The following is a 25,441-nucleotide window of genomic DNA, read 5'->3' as shown; positions in this document are numbered from 1 at the left end:
ATTACATACTCGTGCGCTTAGAATTAGAAGGGGGTTAAGTTTGGTTAGTTAAGTTAATAGAGATAAGATAAAGTTTGATCCTGCTTTCATGTTTAAAGATAATTAAAAACAAATTTCATTCAAGTAACCATTTGTCTTGGTGAATTTCTGTTGCTGCTGGATTTTGGGGTCCTCTGGGCTGGTAACAGTATGTTCTCCCCATGCCTGCCTGTGTTTCCTCCAAGGGCTCTGGTTTCCTCCCACCCTTCAAAAGATATAGGTATTATCAGTCATCTGGGTGCAGTCGGATGGCATGGGCTTGTGACACAGATGGGGCTGTTAGCGTATGTATCTGCGTATATCTAAGAAAATGAATGGAAATTGTGTGTCTGTTTAAAAGTTTCAAAGTGCTTTGATTTATGTATTTAACATTGTAGCTACCATGAACTTATTCTTGTGTGTTGAAAGTGCCTGATACAGATAGTTCTGTTGACCTTGTGAGTTTCCCCCTTTCTCTGCTGCCAACAGATTCAGACAGCTGGCTTTTTGTTTGCTTCTGATCCGTGTGAAAGTTGTTTTACCCTGATGTAGCAAAATGTGGTGTTAGTTCTCATTGTCAGAGTGTGTTACTCCCCTCTTCTGACACGCAGACCAGCACCAGTTTACTCCAGGGACATTTGCAGATCCCATTGCACAGGACCTGATAGAACAAAAGTAAGAGAATGTAGTTGAAGTGCTCATCTGCCAAGATCTGGCGCTCTCCATAAGGAGTTTGTACGTTCTCCTTGTGTCTTCACAGGTTTCCTCTGGGTGCTTCAGTTTCCTCCCACCAAAATATAGGAGGATTGTAGGTTAATTGGGGTATTTATGCAGCATGGGCTGGAAGGGCTTGTTTCTGTGCTGTATGTCCAATTTTTTTTAAATTCCCAGAAGTGTTTAGACAGCAAGAGAGACCAAAGTCCCTGGTTTTTTTTAATCTTTCTCATTAATGTGAGGCTGATTTTGACAACTTCTCATATACTTTCCTGGTTTCCTGGTTTCACTGAATCGTAAAATACAGACAAGGCCCTTCGCCCCACCATTACTCTTGCACTGGCTCGTTTCAACCTCGCTGGTATTTGAATAAGTTCACCCTTTCATTTTAAATTCAAAAACAAATACAGATATTTCTACTATCTTTTTGCATCAGATGCAGACATTCTAATTTTGGTCTTTCGGTACTCCCAACAGTTACACGATCAATGTTTTTTTTAGTGTATTATGCATCAGAATGGTGACTTACTACCCTTTGATTACTAAGATGCAATGTTCTACTCATCAGACTTCTCCTGTCCTAGATTCAGCTGAATGCAAAACAATGATGAGCAGGACATGGTTGTCAGGTTGACCCCACACACCTTATTTATGGTGGCCACTCTTGTACTCTAAGCATATGGTCTGTTGCCCATATCTTCTTCATATTCCCTCATTTCTTGATGATGTAACAATGTTGGGCAACAGCAGAATTTAAGCCACTTTCCCTTTCTAATTTTATCAAACTCCATGTGATATCCACACTCCTCTGATTCAGGGCTCTTGTTCAATCACCGGGGGCCATGTTGTCATTTGCCAGAACCCTTGGCTCTGGAAATCCCACCCTAAATCTCTCCACTTCTCTTTTCTCTTTGAAGTGGGGAGGCGCGGTTAACGTAGTAGGGGAGGGGGCAACATGGTCAGTTAATGGCGGGGGGGGGGGGGGGGCAGCACGTTTAGCCAAAACACTATTACAGCGCCAGAGACCCAGGTTTGAATCCAGGGGCTTGTATGTTCTCCCTTTGTCCGTGTGGGTTTCCTTCGGGGTGCTCTGGTTTAATATGTTTGGGGGGTGGGGGGAGTCGTAGGTTAATTGGCGTATTTGGTCATCACAGGTTTGTGAGTCCGAAGGGCCTGTATCCGTGCTGTTTGTCTAAATGAAAAAATGAATCCACTCCTTTGAGTAAGCTTTGACGTCTCCCCAAGTATCCCATCACCTGGTTTGGTATCACTTTTTATTTGAGAATTCTCTGATGAAATACTTTGGGCATTTGCACTGCTTTGAAGATGTGTGATAAACAGAAGTTAGCTCTCCTGACTCAAAATGACGCAGAAGTAAGCTGCAAGCATAACACGAGAATGCAGGTTAGGTCAAGCCGAAGGGGAAAAAGGGAAGAGATTCCCTGATCAAGAAGCAGTTCTGAGTGTGGCAGCTGCTCTTTGCTGGTGGGTTCTTTGCTTTCCATGGCAATAGCTGCTGCAGGTCAAAGGTCTTCACTGTTTGTTAACAAGGTTCCTATTCCATCCCGACTACAAAAAAATGTCAAGAATGTCCCAATGGTTTGGGTTTCAAGTCGCATTTAAATTGCCTGAGCAATGGCACTCGAAGCCTTCTCTCTGCCCTTCTGCTGTTCCCTCTAACTGTGTTTACCTTTACTCAGTGTGGAATCAGTCACATTCATTTTGTATCTGATCAGTGCCACACCCAGCTTGTCCAAATTTAAGGAGGGATGTAGAATTAATACCCTGTACCCTCAGTGAATTTGAGTGTCAGATGGGCAGATTTAAGTTGCTCATGGGATCTCAGAACTTGCAGGAGATTTATTTAAAACCACTGCAGCTGTAAGAAATGTAAATGTTTATATTTTATTTATATTTAGACATACGGTAACAGGCCATTTCGGCCCACGAGTCCGTGTCGCCCAATTTACACCCCATTAACCTACACCCCCCAGTACATTTTGAACGGTGGAAGGAAACCAGAGCCCCCGGAGAAAACCCACTCAGACGCGGGGAGAACGTACAAGCTCCTTACAGGCCGTGCGGGATTCAAACCCTGGTCAGGTCCCGATTGCTGGCGCTGTAAAGGTGTTGCGCTAACCACTACGCCAACCGTGCCCCCCTAGTACGATGCACAAAGTAAAATGTTATTTGTTCTTTACAATCATTTTCATGTGAGATTTTGATCCTTTCAGCTTTTCCATCAGTGGATGGAATTGTCCTGTTCCTAATTAATCAAATGTCAGTCTTACTTTATTTATTCAGCTTTTGCCCGGTTTAGTTTTACATTTCGCTGAAGACCTAAAGCTGTGATGCTTGATTTGCTCATTGAAGTTAAGTCATAGGAGCAGTCGAGCAGCAAACAAAATACAGAGATCTTATTTTCATGAGTATGTGAAGAACGCACGCTGCGGGTAGCTGCAGGGATCTGAGACTTCTCTAAGACTGCCTGAAGGTGGAAGGATTTATCGCGATGGTTAAAAAATGCTAACCTTCCGCTAGCTTAGTACAGGGCCCAGAGCTTGTGTGGGCCCCACAGTCTCACTCCACTTTGTCCCCAGCTGCTGCACCCTTTTTGGCAACCCCTGCTACTCCCTTGGTGAAGGAGTCAGCACAGGCCATTGCTGTGCTCGTGGGACACAGGAAGAATGAAATTGAAGCTTGATAGCTCTCTTCTTTAGAACGGGGCTCAGAAATCACTAAATTTTCCTGCATCATTGTAAATTTAAATTTACAGACAGCACCAGATTTGAACCCCGGCCACTGGCGCTGTCGCAGCATTGTGCTACGCCAACTGTACTGCAGTTGGAATCTTTTCACCTCCCTTTCTAAGTCACTTTTCTAACGGTATATGCTTTTTTATAAACAAAAATGAATTGCATTGGAAAATGAAACTATTCAGTTGATTGAAAGTGATGGCAAATTCCTGAAATGTGCTAATTCTGAGTAACGTGGGGAAACCAGCAGCCAGTTTTGATTTAAAGAAAAAAGAAAATAAACCAGCAGATTTTGAAAATCTGAAATAAAACCAAAAATTAAAAATAAAGAACTGTTCAGTTTGCAGTACTGGAGCTCACGGTTATAGACGATGTGACTTACAGAAATCCAACTTTGCTCACACATTAAGTCTAACAGTTCTGCAACATGGATACAAGCCTTCAGGCCTCATTCCTGGGCTGGTCCCTCTCTCTGCATTCCACCCATATCTCTCTAAATCCTTCTTTCTACTATGAATTTTTAAAGTTCAACGAATAATAAAAATGTGGCATGGTATTCATTAACAACTGGCTATCGTGTATGTAACATTAGTTTCAGTATGGTTTTTAAACATGAAAAAAGGATCAAACTTTAACTTATCACTATTAACTAACCTAACTTAACCCCTTTCTAATTCTAAGCGCACGTGTATGTAAAGTGTAAGTAAGTACAGAAAAGTTTTTTGGTTCACAGTCCAATCTCACTTCTCATTCCTCCAAGTTCACTGGTTGAAGGCAGTTTTTATACTGTGCACAGAATTTAACATTTATGAAGTTCACCAGGCTTTGGTGCTTGAAAGGTAAATGATTACCGCTCAGGAAGGCTCTTGTCGGTTTTCAGAGAGAGATTTGTTGTTTGCTGGACACCCACAACTGATTCCTTGTAACCAGCCACTTCAGTGTCTTGCCCATTAGGGTTCACCAGATGATAACCACAGCGTTCCTTGTTGTTTCTCTTATTTCTTGTGAAACATTAGGTAGCCTCTTGCACGAACCTCAAGGGCTTTGACCAGGCTGAACTAAGTACTCACAACCCATCTTCTAAATGGGGTTTTCCACAAGCTTTCCCCCTTGTCCTGTTCCAGTCCCAGCTGCTGCTGTTGACTGTAAAAGTGTAGAACTGAACTCCCTCCCTCTCTCTCTTTATCAGAGAAAAAACCTGTTTTACTCTGCTTGCAAAACCACATACCCTCTTAGAACAGCAAGTTCCACTCCAGGCAGCCTGTGGCTCCGAAAAATTCTTTCATCTGTTGCCTTTTTGTAAACAACAATCCATTAGTGAAGTCTCTTGGGCACTCTAAAGCCTTTGCAAAGGCTCTTGGCGCTGGACTGTCTAGCATGAGCAGAGCTCCAGTATTTTAAATAAGATAAGTTTTAAAGTGTTTGTATGTGACCTACACTAAAAAAACCTGCCCCAATTTATCTCCCAAAAACATATCTATAATCTGTCACAGTAGCACAATTCTCGTACCACCAGGTTCAGGAACAGTTGCCAACTCTCCATCTTCAGACTCCCAAACAATGGAGTCAGAGATTCATTTAAGAACTCTTACTTAACATTATTTATTACTGAATAGTTGATTTTGTTTTCTGTATTTGAAGTCAGTTTGTTTACATTTTTCTTTGCACTTCGTTTTTTTCTATATGTATCTTTTTTTTGAGTATAGTTTAAACTACCGATAGCTGCCTTGCCTATCGGAAAAAGAATCTCCAGGTTGTGTGTTGTCATGTATGTACTCTAACAATAATTTGAACTTTGAGGAAGGGGCAGTGGGAGGAGGTAGGAGGCCAAGGATGGATATGGGTGAGAGGGTATGTGTATTTATGTATCACCAATGGCTTATTGGCCTTATATGTCTCATCCAGGGTGGGAACCTCATCCAGCTCTAGCCTTAGGGGCTGTTGAGGGAGCTGGAGCAGGGCGGAATCTTGGACTGAGCGGTTGGCACTGAAAAGAGATTGGAAGTGTTCTGACCATCGGTTGAGGATGGAGATCTTGTCGCTGAGGAGGACTTTGCCGTCTGAGCTGCGCAGCGGGCTTTGGACTTGGGGTGAGGGGCCGTACACAGCCTTTAGAGCCTCGTAGAAACCCCTGAAGTCGCCAATGTCCGCGCTGAGCTGGGTTCGTTTGGCGAGGCTAGTCCACCACTCATTTTGGATCTCCCGGAGTTTGCGCTGAAGATGGCTGCATGCGCGACGGAAGGCTTGTTTCTTCTCTGGACAGGACGGCTTTGTAAGGTGAGCCTGGTGGGCAGCTCGCTTCTTTGCCAGCAGCTCCTGGATTTCCTGGCTGTTTTCGTCAAACCAGTCCTTGTTTTTCCTGGAGGAGAAGCCCAGTACCTCTTCAGTGGATTGCAGTATGGTAGTCTTCAACTGATCCCAGAGGGTTTCAGGGGACGGGTCCGTGAGGCGGGTTGCATCGTCGAGCTTTGCTTTGAGGTTTGCCTGGAAGTTTCCTCTCGCTTCGTCTGACTGCAGGTTTCCAACATTGAGGCAATCGAACAACTGAAAAGTGGCAAAGCAGCAGGTATGGATGGAATCCCCCCAGAAGTCTGGAAGGCTGGCGGCAAAACTCTGCATGCCAAACTGCATGAGTTTTTCAAGCTTTGTTGGGACCAAGGTAAACTGCCTCAGGATCTTCGTGATGCCACCATCATCACCCTGTACAAAAACAAAGGCGAGAAATCAGACTGCTCAAACTACAGGGGAATCACGTTGCTCTCCATTGCAGGCAAAATCTTCGCTAGGCTTCTACTAAATAGAATAATACCTAGTGTCGCCGAGAATATTCTCCCAGAATCACAGTGCGGCTTTCGCGCAAACAGAGGAACCACTGACATGGTCTTTGCCCTCAGACAGCTCCAAGAAAAGTGCAGAGAACAAAACAAAGGACTCTACATCACCTTTGTTGACCTCACCAAAGCCTTCGACACCGTGAGCAGGAAAGGGCTTTGGCAAATACTAGAGCGCATCGGATGTCCCCCAAAGTTCCTCAACATGATTATCCAACTGCACGAAAACCAACAAGGTCGGGTCAGATACAGCAATGAGCTCTCTGAACCCTTCTCCATTAACAATGGCGTGAAGCAAGGCTGTGTTCTCGCACCAACCCTCTTTTCAATCTTCTTCAGCATGATGCTGAACCAAGCCATGAAAGACCCCAACAATGAAGACGCTGTTTACATCCGGTACCGCACGGATGGCAGTCTCTTCAATCTGAGGCGCCTGCAAGCTCACACCAAGACACAAGAGAAACTTGTCCGTGAACTACTCTTTGCAGACGATGCCACTTTAGTTGCCCATTCAGAGCCAGCTCTTCAGCGCTTGACGTCCTGCTTTGCGGAAACTGCCAAAATGTTTGGCCTGGAAGTCAGCCTGAAGAAAACTGAGGTCCTCCATCAGCCAGCTCCCCACCATGACTACCAGCACCCCCACATCTCCATCGGGCACACAAAACTCAAAACGGTCAACCAGTTTACCTATCTCGGCTGCACCATTTCACCAGATGCAAGGATCGACAATGAGATAGACAACAGACTCGCCAAGGCAAATAGCGCCTTTGGAAGACTACACAAAAGAGTCTGGAAAAACAACCAACTGAAAAACCTCACAAAGATAAGCGTATACAGAGCCGTTGTCATACCCACACTCCTGTTCGGCTCCGAATCATGGGTCCTCTACCGGCACCACCTACGGCTCCTAGAACGCTTCCACCAGCGTTGTCTCCGCTCCATCCTCAACATCCATTGGAGCGCTTACATCCCTAACGTCGAAGTACTCGAGATGGCAGAGGTCGACAGCATCGAGTCCACGCTGCTGAATATCCAGCTGCGCTGGATGGGTCACGTCTCCAGAATGGAGGACCATCGCCTTCCCAAGATCGTGTTATATGGCGAGCTCTCCACTGGCCACCGTGACAGAGGTGCACCAAAGAAAAGGTACAAGGACTGCCTAAAGAAATCTCTTGGTGCCTGCCACATTGACCACCGCCAGTGGGCTGATAACGCCTCAAACCGTGCATCTTGGCGCCTCACAGTTTGGCGGGCAGCAACCTCCTTTGAAGAAGACCGCAGAGCCCACCTCACTGACAAAAGGCAAAGGAGGAAAAACCCAACACCCAACCCCAACCAACCAATTTTCCCCTGCAACCGCTGCAATCGTGTCTGCCTGTCCCGCATCGGACTTGTCAGCCACAAACGAGCCTGCAGCTGACGTGGACTTTTTACCCCCTCCATAAATCTTCGTCCGCGAAGCCAAGCCAAAGAAAGAATGGCTTATTGGGCACCTCGAATGGATCACATCTGGAAAGTTGTGCGCAAAGTCCAAACAGGGCGGCACAGTTAGCATAATGCGATTACAGCAGCAGTGACCCGGGTTCGAATCCACCACTGTCTGTAAGGAGTTTGTACGTTCTCCCTGTGACCACGTGTGTTTCCTGCGGGTGCCCCTGTTTCCTCCTGAACGGAGGTTAACTGGCCACATGGGTGTAGATGGGCAGCGTGAGCTCATGGGCTGGAACGATCTGCTGCAGTGCTTCATCTTTAAATTTAATACATAAGAACGTTAAAGAAATGAAACTCAACCGCAGACCGTCCCTCGATAGGAACTACACTGATAATCTACTACAGACAGAGCAGGAAATAAAGCAGGATGTCCATGAGTGCTCTTTCTACAAACCTACAAACTCCCTCATTTACCTCGACCACTCCTCTTCCCACCCTGTCCCCTGCAAGGATTCCATTCCATTCTCTCAATTCCTCCATCTCTGTTGCATCTGCACCCAGGATGAGAACTTCCATGTCAGATCACCAGAGATGTCCTCCTTCTTTAAACAATGTGGTTTTCCCTCTGCCACCATCAACTCTGCGCGCACCCATACCCACACATCTGTCTTGGCCCCCTCTGCCTCCATGAGCAACATTCCTCTTGTCCTCGCCTACAACCCCATAATCCTCCACCATTTCTACCACCTACTACGTGATCCCGCCACTACACACACATTCCCCTCACCTCCCCTCTCTGCCCTCTGCAGGGATCCCTCCCTCTGTGACTCCTTTGTGCATTCCTCCCTCCTCACCATTCGTCCCCTTGGGACCTAACCCTGTGACGGCAGAAGATCTCCACTTGTGCCCTCACTCCCTCCCTCCCCACCATTTGGGATCCCAAATAGTCCTTCCAGGGGAAGCATCATTTCACTTGTGAATATTCAGGGGTCATCCAGTGCTGCCTTTGAGGTTTCCTCTACATCGGAGAGACTGGACGCAGACTGGGAGATTGCCTTGCTGAGCACATCTGTCCTCCGCAATAGCGTGGAGCTCCATTTAAATTCCCCATCCCATTCCCTTGCTGACATGTCCATCCATGGTCTTATGCACTGCCAGACTTAGAACATCCGCAAACTGGAGGAACAACATCTCATCTTCCGATTGGGCATCCTCTAACCGGATGGCATTGATATTGACTTTTCCAACCCCCTCACTTCTCCTGTCATCTTCCCCCAGATTCTTCCCTCCCTACCCTGTCTCCTTTTGGCACAAACATAATAAATTCTTACCTCGTCCCTTATCATATCCAATTAGCACCTTTTGTTGGTCTGGATTCCTCCCCCAGCCAGGATTGTCTGAATTCTGAGATTTCCAAATTCTGGCTCATTCTTCGTATTCCTTGAAGAAGGGCTCAGGCCTGAAACATCAGCAATAGATCTTTGTCTCCTATAGATGCTGAAAAGACCGGATGAATTCCTCCAGCATTTTGGTGTGTTTTTACTACAATCACAGCATCTGCAGGCTTCTGTGTTTCACTCTTTACAGTCCTCCTGTTTTGTTACAGTATCAAGAGGAATTGAAGCTGGAGAAATAAACTTTAGACTTAACCATAGAGCAATTAGAGCACGGAAACAGGCCATCTTGGCCCTTCTAGTCCGCACCAAACCAAGTACTCTCCTCTAGTCCCACCTACCTGCACCCTGTCCATGACCCTCCATTCTCCCATCCATATATCTCTCTAACTTTCCAACCTTTACTTCCTATCTCTTTCACAATTTTAGATGTTTCCATATGATCCTCTCTCATTCTTCTAAGTGAGCTGTTTCAATCTGAAAGCATCCTACCATTCATTCAATGTCGCTGGATCCAAACCTGCAACTCACTCTCCAGTATTTTTGTGTCCCTTCACCAGAAAATTGCTGTGGTTCATGAAGATGGCTCAGGAGCACCTCCTTCCTTGGACCCTGCCGCCACTACTTCCACCAGAGCATTCACAACATGATTTCAAGTCACTAAAAGCTACAGTTCCTTTAAATTGCCTGAAAAATAGCGTGACGGCGTAGGAGAGAGACATGGGTGGTCATCTCTCCCGACAGATTTGTATAAAAAAACTTTTTAAATGCCCATTTAAAAATATGAATTTTAACAGTGTATTTTTGGAATATATACTTCTGTAAAAGTCGATCTCGTGAAAGTTGACCCCCAATTTTTGGCTAAAAAATCTGGAGGTTCCCATACATCTCATGCAAAGTTGACCCTAGTCTTTCCCTTCGGCCTCGGCCGACCTCAGGCCATCGTTCCCAATGCCTTGATAATGAACTCACGCTTCAGCCCCGGCTACCGACGCCTTGATAATGAACTCACACTTCAGCCCCGGCTACCTGCCCATTGGAGCTTCCGATGCCTCACAGGCAGATTCTCACCCTGACCTGAGCCTTCAGAGCTCCTGATGTCTCAAACACACACCCATGCCTCGGCCACCCACCGATCTGAACTCTCAATGCCTCCAACAATGCAGATACTTACAGCGGTCCCAATCTCTGCCGTGGTAGGACGTGTGTTTTGTTGTGCAGACTCTTTTATGATTTATTTAATTCATTGTGTTTTTGTTCTTTATTTGTTTAGAGATCATTTGGATTTCTGCTACTGATGTTATTTTGGATTCTTGAGTGAATTTCAGTCTCTCAAAAGTAGTATCTGTATATTAATTGACCCTATAAACTTAACATTTAAATATAGCCTACAAAATTCAACTTTTACACAAGTTTATATGGTATATGTTCATCGTCAGGTTGTGTTTCTAGAACCATGCTGTGTGTAAATTGATTGCCATGGACACTGGATTTTCCTTTGCTCTGAAGGGCTTTGAGATTCATCCAAAGGATGTAAAAGGTGCCACGTTGTGAATTGGTCTTCCTTTATTTTCCAAAATAGAGCAGATGCTGCTGACCCGAAACAAATTGAGAAATCTGGCACAAATGCTGAAGGTTCAAGGTCCCTTTTTGTCATGTAATGCAACAGAACATGTAATATTAAATGAAATTGCCTGCGGTAAGGCAGACCAAGGGTCGCCATTAGTGTCGCATGGCGCCCCTTACAGTCTGTGAGAAGGAGAAGCAGAAGAGAGTCCCTTCAGAGCTGCCTAAATTGTTGATACTTTTATTTATATCTTTTTCGGTAAAGCATAATCAATTAAATTATACACATTCCAGGTAAGGTCAGCAAATGATAATCGGAATTTGATGCTCTGTGCATTTGTTGTAAAATGAGTTAATTGCAAAACAAAAATCACACTAACAACCAGATATTTTCAAGATATTTATAAACACAAGCAACAACATGGAACATTGAAAATAGATGCAGGAGAAGGTCATTCAGCCCTTCGAACCTGTACTACCATTCAATGAAATTATAGCTGATCATATAACCTGAGGGCATGTTCATTCCTTCAGCTGTGCAGGCCACATCCAACTCTGTTTTGAATACATCTTATGAACTGTCTTCCAACAATTTCCTCTGATAGGGCATTCCACAAGTTCACCGAGTGAATGGCCCCTCTGTCTTTTCCTCAGTCCCAATTGCCCCTCCTTTCCCCTCAGACCCAAATGGTTTCACCCTGTTCTCCTCAGCCCTAAATGGCTTTCACCACCTTCTTTTCAAACCTAACTGGCTCCCCCCCCCCACCCTCCACCCCAGTCTTAAACGGCTTCGCCCTTCTTCTCATCCTAAATGGCTTACCCACTTACTTTACAGGTTTGATTTGAACTTCTTTTTCTTGTTTAGGTATTTCAAGTCGCCTACATTATCATTAAAGCGGCAAATTCTCCACGTCCTGGCAACTGGGTATTGGAGCGCTCAATCGATGGCGTCAAGTTTGAACCATGGCAGTATTATGCCACGAGTGACACCGAGTGCTTGACCCGCTACAACATCATACCTCGAATAGGGCCGCCAACCTACAAGAGAGATGACGAAGTGATCTGCACATCTTATTATTCCAGGCTTGTCCCGCTGGAACATGGAGAGGTAAATAAATCTTCAGTGGAAGATAACAGAATGGATGAGGTTTTGCTACGTCACCCATCAGCAGATGGAACAGGGCAGATGAACAGGCGCACTCCAGCTCACTGTGTAGCAAACGCTGGATGATCTTCACAAAGGCAATCATGCTTTTGACTGCTGAGGGAGTGCACAGCTTGGGAAAAGTGCACTGCTTTTCAGGAGTGGATTTCAATGCAAGCCGACCTCCACTTCCAGTTTAAAATTAAAAAAAAATAAACACCACATACTGAGAGTGTATAATAAAAGCAATAAGTGTGAGAAATACCCAGCGGGTCAGTCCGCGTGTGTGAGAAGAGAAATAGTGTCTCCCTTTCAGGTTGAGCTTCCTTCGTCAGGATGCGGAAGGAGGCAAAAGAGGCTCGTGAAGCTACAGGGAGGGTGGGAAACGGGGATAGGATAAAACTGGGGTGACCATGGGGATGAGGTGTAATCTAGATTATCTGCCCAGTGAGTGAATGGGAATAGTTAGAGTGAGAACAAAGAAGTAGCAAACTGCAGAGCAGAAACTGCAGTCAGGTCAGACTGACCATAAATTACTTGCTGAATTTATTTAGCCATTCGTGAATAGTGTGTTGTCCTAGTTCATGAATTCTACACTTTTTTGAGCCTCAAAGAAATATATGGTATTGAAAGAAAGCTACGGTGGGCATTTATGAATCCTAAACACTCGGTGGAAATGAGTTGAGCAGTTAATTAAAATCACAAAGGTTACTCTGGACACTGAAGATTTTACTTCCTGAATACTTATAGGGTTTATTTTATGGATTTTGGGCTGGTCACAAAAATCACCTTAAACCTTTCCTATCACATACTATTTTTTAGATATAACTTATTTTAAGTCTACTTGTATGTGGCCCACAAAGCAAGCTATTTTGGTCAATCTAAGCATGCCTGGTGCTATGCAAGTGTTTTCTTTGGACTGGACAAGCTTAGTCAGGATAAATGCAGACAGGTTATAAAAGCACCTCACATATACAGATGCTGTGCATTAGATAATGTTGATGCACAGTTTTTTTCCAGGAAGATTCAATACAGCAGAAATGTCTCTTCAATGTTGCAACAGCTATGATACATTCTGTTACATTTGTGGCGAGAATATGCTTAAGGCCCAAAGACACAACATGACTGCACTCATTAAGAAAGCCAATGAGCTTTACTTCGGATGTAAAATTAGTGACCAAGGCAAACCCTGGGCTCCTCACATTTGTTGTGTAATATGTGGAGTCAACCTGAGAGCTTGGCTCAGAGGTACATTTTGCAATGAAACATGTCAAATTCACTGAAAGTTAATTTATGTTTTTCCAACTTCCTATGTGATACAGCAAATCTGAAATTATCTTGAACTTGTCTCATAATCCCCAGTTTTCTTACAGGAAGCAAACCTTTTGAAAAAGAATTGTTATTAACCTTCACAGGAGTCATTGAACACTTAATATAACTATTGCTGTGAAGCAGGACGTAAGCTCGCTTCTCAAAACCAGTGGGGTCTTTTTCTCTTGCCTGTGCAGGTCAAGTCCTGATGCATTTATGACTGTCATTTAACCTCTGCAGCTTAACTGAGTTAATTTTCTGATGGACTAACTCATTGAGAAGAGGAATAGCACCAGGCTAGGGCCCAAAGGAGTCACTTTTCAAAGGGTATGCTAGCCTTGTTGGACAGGACCTCCTTCTGGGACTAATCAGGAACTACCCCACTGTGGATACCCCCTTACCCTGTACCTTGAAGAAGGGCTTAGGCCTGAAACACTAGTTTTATATATATCTTTTACCTCCTGTGGGTGCTGTGAGACCGGCTGAGCTCCTCCAGCATTTCTGTGTTTTTACCTCCTCACAGGGTGTCCTGAGAGCTGATTCTACAACAGCTTCTTCCCAAAAGATCTGTGCCTCGCAGCAATTTGCCACCTCCCTCGCATGATCCAACTGGAATGAATAGGAAGTTGGTCAGTTCACTTTAATGTCTGCATGCCAAAATATCTGGCTTCATTTTTGAGAATATGATTAAGCTTTTAACATACCCCTTTGCCCTTCATCAAAATTATGATTCATATTTTAATTTCTCTGCCCAAGAGAATTGGAATATGCTTAACTTAACTCCACAAAAGCAGCAATATTAACTTAAGGGCTAAACATAGCTGGAGTTCTGAGGAGATAAATTTTTTTGGCATTGTTAGTTTGGATGTGCAATTAAACAATGTATTGTCTGTGTTCCCAGCAGATTGTTCCTTGTTTAGCTGAGGCTATTCATTTTGTTTCTCATTTGTCTGAAAAGCAGACACATAATGCAATGCTTTATTAAAATTACCAGTGGATCTGAATGAGATTCTACTGTCTTTAATTTGAATTGAGACTGCTTTTCCAGCTTGACACGTAGTCAAATAATTTTCCAAAATTCCATAGTATGACCTAAAAATTTACATAGAGTAGCTGACAAGTAAATAATATCAAAAAAGTGTCTAAATCACCTACCAGTTAATGATGGGAACTTGCTTTAAATTTACTTAACAAAGAGATGCGTTTGATTCCATTCACTAATTATAATGAAAATTAAATGTGGTTAAACATTCCACACACCGGTTATTTCTGTTCCGAATTTATTTGCCTGAAGGTGTGTGCCTTAGAATCATAGGAAATTAGCTCAGTCTCTTTGGCCCATTGAAGCTATCACCTGAAGAAGAGCTATCCAGTCTTACCAACCCCTGCTTTTATCCCATCGTCTTCCCATTTCCACCAGTTCAATTTGAGCTTTATTCTTAATAAAACCAGAAAACAGGAAAACACAAATCTGGATATAATTTCCGAAGAGGTCTGCCAACCTCCTGTTGAAACTTTAATCCCAGATTCCACATGTAAAAGCCAGCCATCAACATTATGGCAGGATACCTGGAGAAACTCCACAATTCATATTTTTTCAAAGTTGTTCGATTTTCCAGGAGGGATCATGGATACAAGTCAAATGGAGACATCCTGAATTTTCCCTACTCTAGCCCATAGGCTCCAAACTGGTGGTGGCACATTGACTGACTGCCAGAGGGTGAAGGGTGGGAATAACGGGGGCTTTTCTGGCTGTGGCTGTCGGTGGCTAGTGAAGTTCCGCAGGAGTTGATTCCACTATTTTTCACGCTGAATGGTTTTGTGGCCAAGTTGATGGATAACAGGAAGATAAGTGGAGGGGGGTGGGGTGTTGGAGGAATTAGAGGGACTTGGACAGGCTGGAAGAATGGGCAAAGTGGCAGTAGGGAAATGTATGGTCATGCACTTTGGATGAAAGAATTTAAAAAGTAGTCTATTTTCTAAATGGGGAGAGAATTCAGAAAGTGGTTCAAAGGGACCTTGGGAGACCTAGTGCAAGATTACCTAAAAGTTAACTAACAGGTTGAATCTGTAATAATGAAGGCAAATGCAGTGTTAACATTAATTTCAGGAGTCCAAAAATATAAAGGCAAAGATGCAATGCTGAGGCTTTACAGGACATTGGTTGGACCATAATTGGAGTATTGTAAGCAGTTTTTGAGCCCTGCATATACGGAAGGATGTGTCGGCATTGGAAAGGGTCTAGAGGAGGTTTACAAGAATGATCCCAGGGATGAGGGGGTGAACATATAAGGAAGGTTTAATGGTTCTGGGCCTGCACTTGCTGGAGTTTAGAAGGATGAGAGGGTCTGAATGGAAGAATATGAAATATGGAAAGGGCTGGATAAAATGGATGTGGAGATTTTTCCAGTCGTGGGAGAGTGTAGGACAGGGCGCACAGCCTCAGAATAAAAAAGGTGAGCATTTAAAACAAAGATGAGATTTCTTCAGCCAGAGGACGATAAATTTGTGGGTCTTGTTGCTACAGGCTCCTGTGGATGCCAAGTCCTTGGGAATATTTAAAGTGGAGGTTGATTAGTAAGGGTGTCAAAGGTTACAGGGAGAAGGCAGGAAAATGGGATTGAAAGGAAAAAATACTTTAACTATGCTATGAATGGCAGAGAAGACTCATTGGGCTGAATGGCCTCTAATACTGTTCCTGAGTCTTATGGTCTTTCCCTATCCAGAGATTAGTTATCATCACCCTGAGCTGAAATCAAAGCAGTGAACTTTGTGGCTCGAACAGCTTTGGAAATTGATCCACTGTGGGGATGGGGAGAACTGCTATCTAGTGTCTAATGTCTCAAGAAGTTGGAGAACTGCTTACGTATTGAATTCTTTAAGCTGGAAGCTAGTTGCACCTCTTGGCTGTCATGCAGTCTTTTCAGGGTCTGTTGAATTTATTTTTAATCAAACTATATATAATTCTGATCATTATAAGCACTAGAATAGAGAAGGGATGTGGACTGGACCTGCGATTTTAACAGTGAAGTAACATCAGATGTGCGAACTTCTCTTAGTTTTCATAAAAGGTTACACTGGACAACAATTTTTTTTTCTAAAGATACGCTTGCTGAAAAAATAAATTGGGGAGTTTGATAGTCAACTTCAAGTTGAACTCAAAAATAATTTCAGATTTGCTGATACGTTAAATTAACCTTTATTGAATTCAGCATGTTTAATCGCATAATAATGCTAATGTATTGCGTTAGTTCACCTGACCTAAAAACGTTTTGCCGCTGATTTTTGTTTCATCTGATGCCCCTTGTGTCCGTGTCCAACAATAGTCGGCCAGGATTGATGGACTCCAGTTGCTCTGATACCACTTTTCCATGGTTGAAATGTCCTGGTGAAACCTTTCACCATGTTCGTCACTGATTGCACGAAGATCAGCAGGGAAGAAATCCCAAGGGTGAATTCAGAAAATTAATTTTCAATAACATGTTGCATTTCATGGTTTTGTATTGTTACAAGGTATATCATATTTTATATATAAATATGTCTTTAAATGAGATAGATTGTGGGGGTTTAATGTAGGTCACTTCACAAACAGACATTAACATTTCACAAAGGACATCTCATTTGAAATGCAAGAGCTATGCATAAACAGAAACTTCATGTCCGTAGTGACTTTACAGAAACTTTGAAGAGAGTTGTGGAATAAATGGACTATTGTTTTTAAAGCAATAGATGGCCAGGCTCAGAATGTTTCTGGTGCCAGCAGTTGTTCTAAGAGGGATCATGTGGTTTTGCAAACAGAGAGAAAAAAAAAGTGATTCTTTTGAGAGAGGGTGACGGGGAGATGAAGACAGTTCTGTAGTAGCTTTCGGAGGCTGTGATTCTGAGTTCATCCTGTTGAAAACCCTTGTTGTCCTTACAAGAGGAAATGGCTGTTTCTCCTGACATAAGGGAAACAGGAGGAAATCTGTGGTGACCTGGAAGAAGAGGTTATCATTTGGAAAACCTATGATGGGGCAAGTTTCTTCAGCAAGACATGGAAGTGGCAGATCGGAGGAAATCAGTTTTTGTGTGTCCAACGATTTAACAAATCTCTCTGGAACCAACAAGAACCTTCCTGAGCGGTCACCATTTAACTTTAGGCACCAGAGCCTGGTGAAAGTTCATAAATGTTAAATTCTGTGCACAGTATAGAATTTCCTGATACCAGTGAAGTTGGAGGTGTGAGAAGTGAATGATTGGATTGCGAATCAAAGGACTTTCCTGAACATATACACATTACATACACGTGTTCTTAGAATTAGAAAGGGGTTAAGTTAAGTTAATATTAATAAGTTGAAGTTTGATCTTGTTTTCATGTTTAAAGGAAATTAAAAGTAACTTTTGTTTAAGTAACCATTTGTCTTGGTGAATTTCTATTGCTGCTGGTTTTTGGAGTCCTCTGGACTTGTAACAGTATGCTTGAAGTAAACTTAAAATATGACAGGAAATCACAAAAGTATGTTAGATGTAAGAAAAACATGATAAGAAAGCATTAAGATAATTTTCATGAGAAATCCATAAAGTAAATCTAAAAATTTTCAGGAAGCAAAATCTTTGTTTCCAGTGTTGTTGGCCTGAAGTGTCAGCTTGCTTTCTGTCTTTAGACATGCCATCTGACCTGCTGAATATTCTCAGTATTTACTGCTTTCTCTTTGGAAATACTGGGATATTAATGTTAAAATGGAGTAGGTTGATTCAATTCAGGGGCATTGGTTTAAGAGGTCCAGGTAGAAATGATGCCAAGGAGCTACTTCCTTCATTGGAGCATTTAGAGACTGGTGGAAGGGGAGCTTCGGTGTCAGGGCTGCACAATTGATCAGCATAAGGCGCTCCTGTCCAATAACCTACAGGTCACCTTTGGGCAAGATGTAGTCCCTGTTTATCCTCCCAATCAGGGTCATGTAAGCAATGGAGTGCAAACAGTGGATGGTTTTTACAAGCAGATTCGACGAATTGGCATATATGGTTGTAAAATTAAAAACGCTGGGCAGATGAATCTGCTGATCAATGGTCAGGGTTACCCGTCCAGTATGGATTCTGCAACTGAAGAAGGCAGCAGGGAGGCAACAGCTACAACTTGGAGGGTCAGAGGTCGTGACGGATGGAGAGACGTGATCGCCCACACTGAATGGCAAGGCACCTGAATGCACGAATGGGAGTTGTGGGGTGTGGCAGTGCATGGTCTAATATTATTGTTTTAGGTCTGTAGGAGAGTTCTCTCCTACTATGATCAGTATTCTAAAATGTGAGGTTCATGCTACCTCGTTAACTGCTTTCAATTAGTGATTTTTAAAGCTGCTTTAGCACTTGGTTGCTAATTTTTTTTTAGAAAGGGAAAATCTGTGGATACTGTTCAGATAAAGAGAAATTATCATAATTCCAGAGTTATTGCTTATATATATGTTTATACTGTGTATTTCCAAAGCCTCACTCAGAATACTTTTCTCCCTGTGAAGATTCATACCTCGCTGATCAACGGCAGGCCCAGTGCTGATGACCCTTCCCCGACTTTGTTGAAGTTCACCTCCGCTCGCTATATTCGCCTCCTCCTTCAGCGCATTAGAACACTCAATGCCGATCTCATGACTCTTGGATACCATGACCCAAGGGAGGTTGACCCCATTGTCACTCGTAGGGTAAGGAAAACTGAACCATCGAAGGCTTGCGTTGACAGGAAAATAGGATGTTTCATCGTATGAACAAAGAAAATGCAATTTTTAAAAAACTCTTGCATGGGAGATTACTTTCTTTTCCCTTACTCGGTTAAAAAACATTGTAGAAATTGCCTGAAATCCTTCTGTCTATTTGAAACTTTAGATTCTATTTTGCATCTTAAAGCAAAAATGTTGACATTCCCTCTTTTACTTTTAATCTGGGTGCAGCTGGTGGAGTTGCTGCCTCCCAGCATCAATGATCAAGGTTCAGTCACTGCGTCTGTGTGGTGTTTGAAAGTTCTCCCTGTAACCAGGTGCTCTGGTCTCTTCCCTCATCTCCCAGAGGTCCTGCTCTGGATTGATTGGTCATTATAAATTGCCTATTATGCTGAGGTGACTTGACAGAAATGTAGGGAGAATGGAATTGCACTGTGAGCTTGGGTGAATGGCCTTTTTTCCATTGTCATGAGGGGATGTGGGAATCCATTGCAAGTCGGGAAAAAAATAATGAGACTGTGAATTTGTTAAATGTTAGATATTTTTATTATCACAAACATTTTTTTCAGAAACTAACTTTCAATTGACTCCATTATATACAGTAATGTAACACTGATGTTTGCACACTGTAAATTCAGGAACTCCACAGGGTGAGTCGTCCTAAATTCCAGCAGGTTTCAATTTATGCTTGGTTTATTTTCTTATGCAGTACTACTACTCCATCAAGGACATCTCAGTAGGAGGCATGTGTATCTGTTACGGCCATGCTCGCAGCTGTCCATGGGATGAGAAACAAATGGTTCGTACCAGAATATCCTCATAGGAATATTGGTGTATGTGTAACATTGTACAGTTGCAAGAAATGGCCACAGCTTAACAAACTGATGATATTTGTGGAAAATGGGTGCCCATTTAGGGCACATGCCTTTGATAGAACAATACAGCACAGTACACGCCCTTTGGCTCTCAGTGTTGTGCCAACCCAAATATTCCTTCCAAAAAGAAAATGTATTAAATCCTCTCTACCCCATAACCCTCAATTTTTCTTCCATCCATGTGTCTGTTTAAGAGGCTCTTAAATGTCCCCAGTGATTCAGCTTCTACCACCATCTGTGGAAAGACATTGAGACACCCACAACTCTTGTCTCCTCTAAACTTCTCTCCCTGAATTTTGAACACATGTCCTCTGGTGTTTGCTGATCCTACCCTAGGAAACGGGTGCTGGCTCTCCACCCTATCTATGCCTCATAATCTTGTAGACCTCTATCGTTTTCTCTTTTCCTTCTATGATCCAAAGAGAAAAGTTCCAGCTCAGTTAACCTTGCTAACTTGTTTCCAAATCCAGGCAACATCCTGGTAAATCTCCTCTGCACCCTCTCCATAGCTTCCACATTCTTCCTTTAATGAGGTGACCAGAACTGAACACAATACCCTAAGGGTGATTTTACCAAATTTGTAGAGTTGCAACATGCCCTCTCTACTCCTGAATTCAATTCCCCCTCTTAATGACTCCCAGCATCCCGTAGGCCTTCTTAACTAACCTATCAACTTGTACAGCAACCTTGAGGAATGTGTGGATTTGCACACCAAGGTCCCTCTGTTGATCATACTCTTAAGTAACCAACCTTTAACCCTGTACTCAACCTTCTGGTTTGTCCTTCCAAAATGCATTACCTCACACTTTTCCAGATTGAACTCCATCCAACACTTCTACCCTAATTTCTACACTCACATTCTGATTCTCACCCTCCTGCCAAACTATTTTAAACCCTCCCCAACAGCTCTAGTGAACCTACCCACCAGGATATTGGTCCCACTCCTGAACAGGTGTAGCCTGTCCTTTTCGTACAGGTCAGACCTTCCCCAGAAGAGATCCCAATGAACCCCTGTCCCCACTCATAATTGCTTCTTTAAGACTTGCTTTAAATTTATAATATTTCCTATTTTATAAAAATTTTTGGTGCATTTTAGAACAGGCATCTCAGCTAACAATGTGAATATGTAAACCTACTCTGTAAGTTTTTTAAAACCTACCTCACACCATAACCCTCTATTTTTTTTAAGATCCATGAACCCATCTACCTGTCTCTACCACCACTCCCAGCAATGCATTCCAGGCACCCACCACTCTTGGAATAAAAAAAATGTGATGTAAGCTTTCCACCACTTACCTTAAACAGATCTCCTCAGGCATTTGCTGTTGTCTCCCCAGGAAAAAAGTGCTGGCTGTCTACCCTATCTAAGCACCCCCCCCCCCCCCATAATCTTATATTAAGGCACCTCTCATCTATTGTTGCCCCAAAGAGAAAGGCAGTAGCTCTGTTAACCTTATTGATAATTTGAGTTGCTCACTCGCCACAGGGTCTTTTACCATGTCAAAGGTTTTTTATAAATGCAAGTTGTTGTTATTTAGTTTAATTTATTGCAAATAGCTCAGGTGCTAATTAAATCTGAAATAAACATGATCAAATTCCGCTCCGTAAATGGTTATATGGTTATGGTTAAATCATCACACCTTGTTATTGATTGTCCCATATTCACTATTGGGATCATTCATAGCTTCTGCCATCCCCTCTCCTAATTAAACAAGTATTCAGAAAAAAAATCACATGATAAAAGATTATAACAAAAGCAATTAGCTGCAGATTATATTTTTAAGGTTGTCACTATTAACCCTTTGGACTCCGTGCCCGTTTTCCTGGACTACCAATTCCCAGTTTTCAGGAACTTCCAACAAGCATATATACTCTATGTCCCTATTTCCGGGACTGGCTTTATACCCAACCATCAGCTGGTTCGTATTGGTGTTCGTACTGTAGTTTACCTATGGACTCAGTCTGGAGTACGAATTATGAACGGTTAAAATTATCCAGGGTCCAAAGGGTTAAAGATTGAAATTACGAGCAGTAGGTGTTTTGATTGAGGACAGTGATGCAATATTCTGATTAGTAGAAGCTGTATTTGGTCAGAAGCTCTTTTAGGCAAGATGTTTTATTATGAAGACTAAATGCTGACTGGAGTTGCTCATTGTACAAAATAGAATATATTTAGACCTTTTAATTAATAACAGTATCTATCTAGGGTTTGCTCAAATATAAAAAAATTCTGGTAACCGTTGCAACACCAAGGGAAAGAAAAAATGAATTGGCTTTCTTAGTTTCCAGGAATGCCTCTCAACCTGGAATGAATTTAGTTGCGCCAACTCTCACCACATGTTGTAATGTGAAATCTGAGAATCGAAGAAACCCCTCAAAGGTCCAAGCCAGATCATAATTTAAAGAATTATACGCATTCACTTTCAAAGTTCCTTTTAAATATTTGGAGCATTTTGAAAAATCCAAATTTCTCTAAATTTAGTCATAGAAGTGACCAATTGCTCCATTCGATTGTAGTTCCTCCTGATTTTTGCCTGAAATAGCCAATTTAGCTTTGCCTTCTGGCCTGAATAAACATAAGGTGATGTGGGTTTATTTATCCACTGTGTCAGTCAAGGGCAGGCAAAGTAGAAACATGTGCTGGCCCCAACCGTTGTCAAGTCCAGCACTGTTGATTCATTGATCTGTATGCAGCTGAAGTTTGACGTCAGTTAATTGGAATGAAATTACTGCATTTGGATTTCTGAAATCTGGACTTATAATTTAACTTCAGAGCCCAAGAAGGAAATGGTGCCTGATGACGGGGGGGAAATACCGCCGCATGTCCAGCAACCTTTGGGGGTTGAGATCTCTATTGCACATCTTTCCACAATCTACAAGTGTTGAGGTTAAAATGCGTACGTTTTTTATTTCAGAGATTACAATGTCAGTGTGAGCACAATACCTGCGGGGAGAGCTGCAGTGAGTGTTGCCGGGGTTACCATCAGAAACCGTGGCGGTCTGGAACCTTTGCCTCGGACAACATGTGCGAGAGTAAGTTGGTAATTTGCAGGTGGGTTAGATGGAGGGCCTAGGAATGCGGCATCCTTTGCACAGGCTGCAGACAATCATCCTGCAAGTTGAGGTATTAAGTCCACAATACTAGTGGGAAGTTTAGTCAGGATCCAGGCTGATGCACTATTGGTTGGCCCTGGCACTAATTCCATTTTCAGGTCCCAAGTCATAGGAATATCCTTCACCTATTTCTCCTCCACCTTCACCTCCTGCAACTTGTTTACATTCTTATTTTTCACCTTCTATTTCTCCTTTTTCCTCTTTTTCAACCTCCTTCACTGTCTGCTTCACCTACCTCTCCTTCTTCCTTGAAGGTATTGTGTGTGATTTCCCCCAAGAGGTGGAGCCAGGCGGACGGTTAGCACGGCTAGTCAGAGCGTGATGCTAATAACGCCAAGGTCCTGGGTTCATTCCCCACACTGTCCAGGGGGTGGAGCAGGCGTGCTAACCCAATTCACTGATCTCTTCCTTCTAGTTGTCTCCTAAACTGACTGAGCAACTTCTCCCTTTTTCCATTGGCATGGAACCTTTTTGTCATTCACATGGCAGTTGCTGTTAACATTATTTACACCAGCTCAACAATGAGCTGCCAGTTGCTGATAGTTCTCCTTTGGCTTATTGGAATGGAGCCCAAGCCCCAAGATCTGACGTGCCTTGAGCCTTACTCTTCAGGGACAGGGGTTGTTCTACAGGACAGAAGAAGATCAGATAGGGATAGGACCTCTTCACTGTTTTGTGCAAGGGTGTACATTTAGAATAAGTGCCAAGCTCAACAAGGAAAATTTAAAATAAAACCAGAAACTACTGGAAATACTCAGCAAGTGATACTCTTCAGGAACAGGGGTTGTTCTACAGGGCAGAAGAAGATCAGATAGGGATAGGACCTCTCCACTGTTTTGTGCAAGGGTGTACATTTAGAATAAGTGCCAAGCTCAACAAGGAAAATTTAAAATAAAACCAGAAACTACTGGAGGCAGTATTCATGGTGAGAGAAGCAGAAATAAAGGTTCAGGTTGAAGAACTGGCAAGCGTATTTTGCATTTTCTGTTTTATTTTAGATTTCTTGATTTTTGAAAAATAACCACGAGAACCATTTTTGAAAGAGATATTCTCAAGTGATTTCTTAAAATCACTACAAGTGCTTGTTTAACTTCTGTCAGCACCAAAGGGAAATTTGGAAAAATGCAGGAAATGGGAAACACTGTTGCAATATGGTAGGGTAGTTGTAACATTATCCAAATCCCTGCATACAAGATCTCATAGAACACCACAGCACAGTGCAGACCCTTCGGCCTTTGATGCTGTTCTGACCTTTACATTACTACCAAAATTAAACGAAACTCTTCTTACCTCGTAACCTTCTATATTTCTTTCATGCATCTGTCTAAGGGTCTCTAAAATGCCCCTAATGTTTCTGCATCCACCACCATCTCTGGTAAGGTATTCTGTGTAAAAAAAGTAAAGCTTCCCTTGATTTCTCCTCAAAATTTTCCTCCCTTCACTTTGTTAGCATGTCCTCTGGTGTTTGCTATCCTTGCCCTGGGAAAAAGGTGGTAGCTGTCCTCTCATTATCTTGTAGACTTCTGTGAAGTCACCTCTCATCCTTCTTCACTCCAGAGAGAAAAGTCTGAGCTCTGCTAACCTTGCCTCATAAGCCCTATTTTCCTATCCAAGCAACATCCTGGTAAATCTCTGCACCCTCTCCATAGCTTCCACATCCTTCCTATATTGAGGAGACCAGAATGAACACAATATTTCAAATGTCTCAGAGATTTGTAGAGTTGCAACCTGACCTCTCAATTCAATCCCATGACCTATGAAGCCCAGCATCCTATAGACCATATTAACTATCTATCAACCTGCAGACAACTTTGCGAGATGTATGGATTTGGACCCCCAAGGTCCCTATTTTCATCCACACTGTTAAGCATCTGACTGTTAACACTGTACTCAGCCTTCAGATTTGACCTCACACATATCCGGATTGAACTTCATCTGCCACCTTTCCGTCCAACTCTATATCCTTTTGACAACCCTCAACACTATCCAGAACTCTTCCAACCTTCGTATCATCTGCAAACTTACTGACCCATCCTTCCACTTCTTCATTAAGGTCATTTAAAAAAATCAGAGGGAGCAGGGGGTCCCAGAACAGATCCCTTGTCACTGATCTCCAGACAGAATACTTTCCGTCTTCTACTACTCTCTGCTTTCTACAGGCAAGCCATATTCTGAATCCAAGGTTTGAACGAGCCTCTCATGGGGGACCTTGTCAAATGCCCCAAACTCAGATCCACCAAGGCAGCAAGTGAAGTTAAATACAGACAACTAAGTAATTTGGAATTTAAAGATGATCAGATTGTGAAATTTCAAGATTGACTTAAAATTGATCCACCATCACTAATGCCACAAGACAGAACAATTCTGTCATTCTCTCGTGGTCTGGCTTGGAGAAGAATGTGATTGGACACTCAGTGGTCCCTCTCTTTCAAACTGCTGCTGCCTTAAGAGTGAATGATTCATAAAAATATTCTTTGCTCAAGAGAGTGGAGAGTTCCATCCCTTTCTGATCTGTCAACAGCTTTTGTCCTGCAGCACAATCCTTTCCCCTGGGAAGTAAGCCTCAAGGCAAGCCAGATATTAATGGGATATGATTG

General features: G+C 42.9%; 1 protein-coding gene across 5 annotated transcripts in view; it reads left to right on the top strand.

The window, feature by feature from the left end:
- Positions 1 to 25,441, top strand: part of lama1 (laminin, alpha 1) — a 336,199-nt gene that overhangs the window by 96,563 nt on the left and 214,195 nt on the right. For all 5 annotated transcript variants that reach the window (XM_069922348.1, XM_069922349.1, XM_069922347.1 and 2 more), the window contains exons 4-7: positions 11,576 to 11,818; positions 18,661 to 18,840; positions 19,565 to 19,654; positions 22,646 to 22,763. In XM_069922348.1, coding sequence (XP_069778449.1) covers positions 11,576 to 11,818; positions 18,661 to 18,840; positions 19,565 to 19,654; positions 22,646 to 22,763 — 631 coding nt within the window. The remainder of the gene's footprint in view (positions 1 to 11,575; positions 11,819 to 18,660; positions 18,841 to 19,564; positions 19,655 to 22,645; positions 22,764 to 25,441) is intronic.

Source organism: Narcine bancroftii, chromosome 2, assembly GCF_036971445.1.
Source record: "Narcine bancroftii isolate sNarBan1 chromosome 2, sNarBan1.hap1, whole genome shotgun sequence".
Taxonomy (NCBI): Eukaryota; Metazoa; Chordata; class Chondrichthyes; order Torpediniformes; family Narcinidae; genus Narcine; species Narcine bancroftii.
The sequence above is the reverse complement of the archived record's forward strand: the minus strand, read 5'-3'. Positions and strand labels throughout refer to the sequence as shown.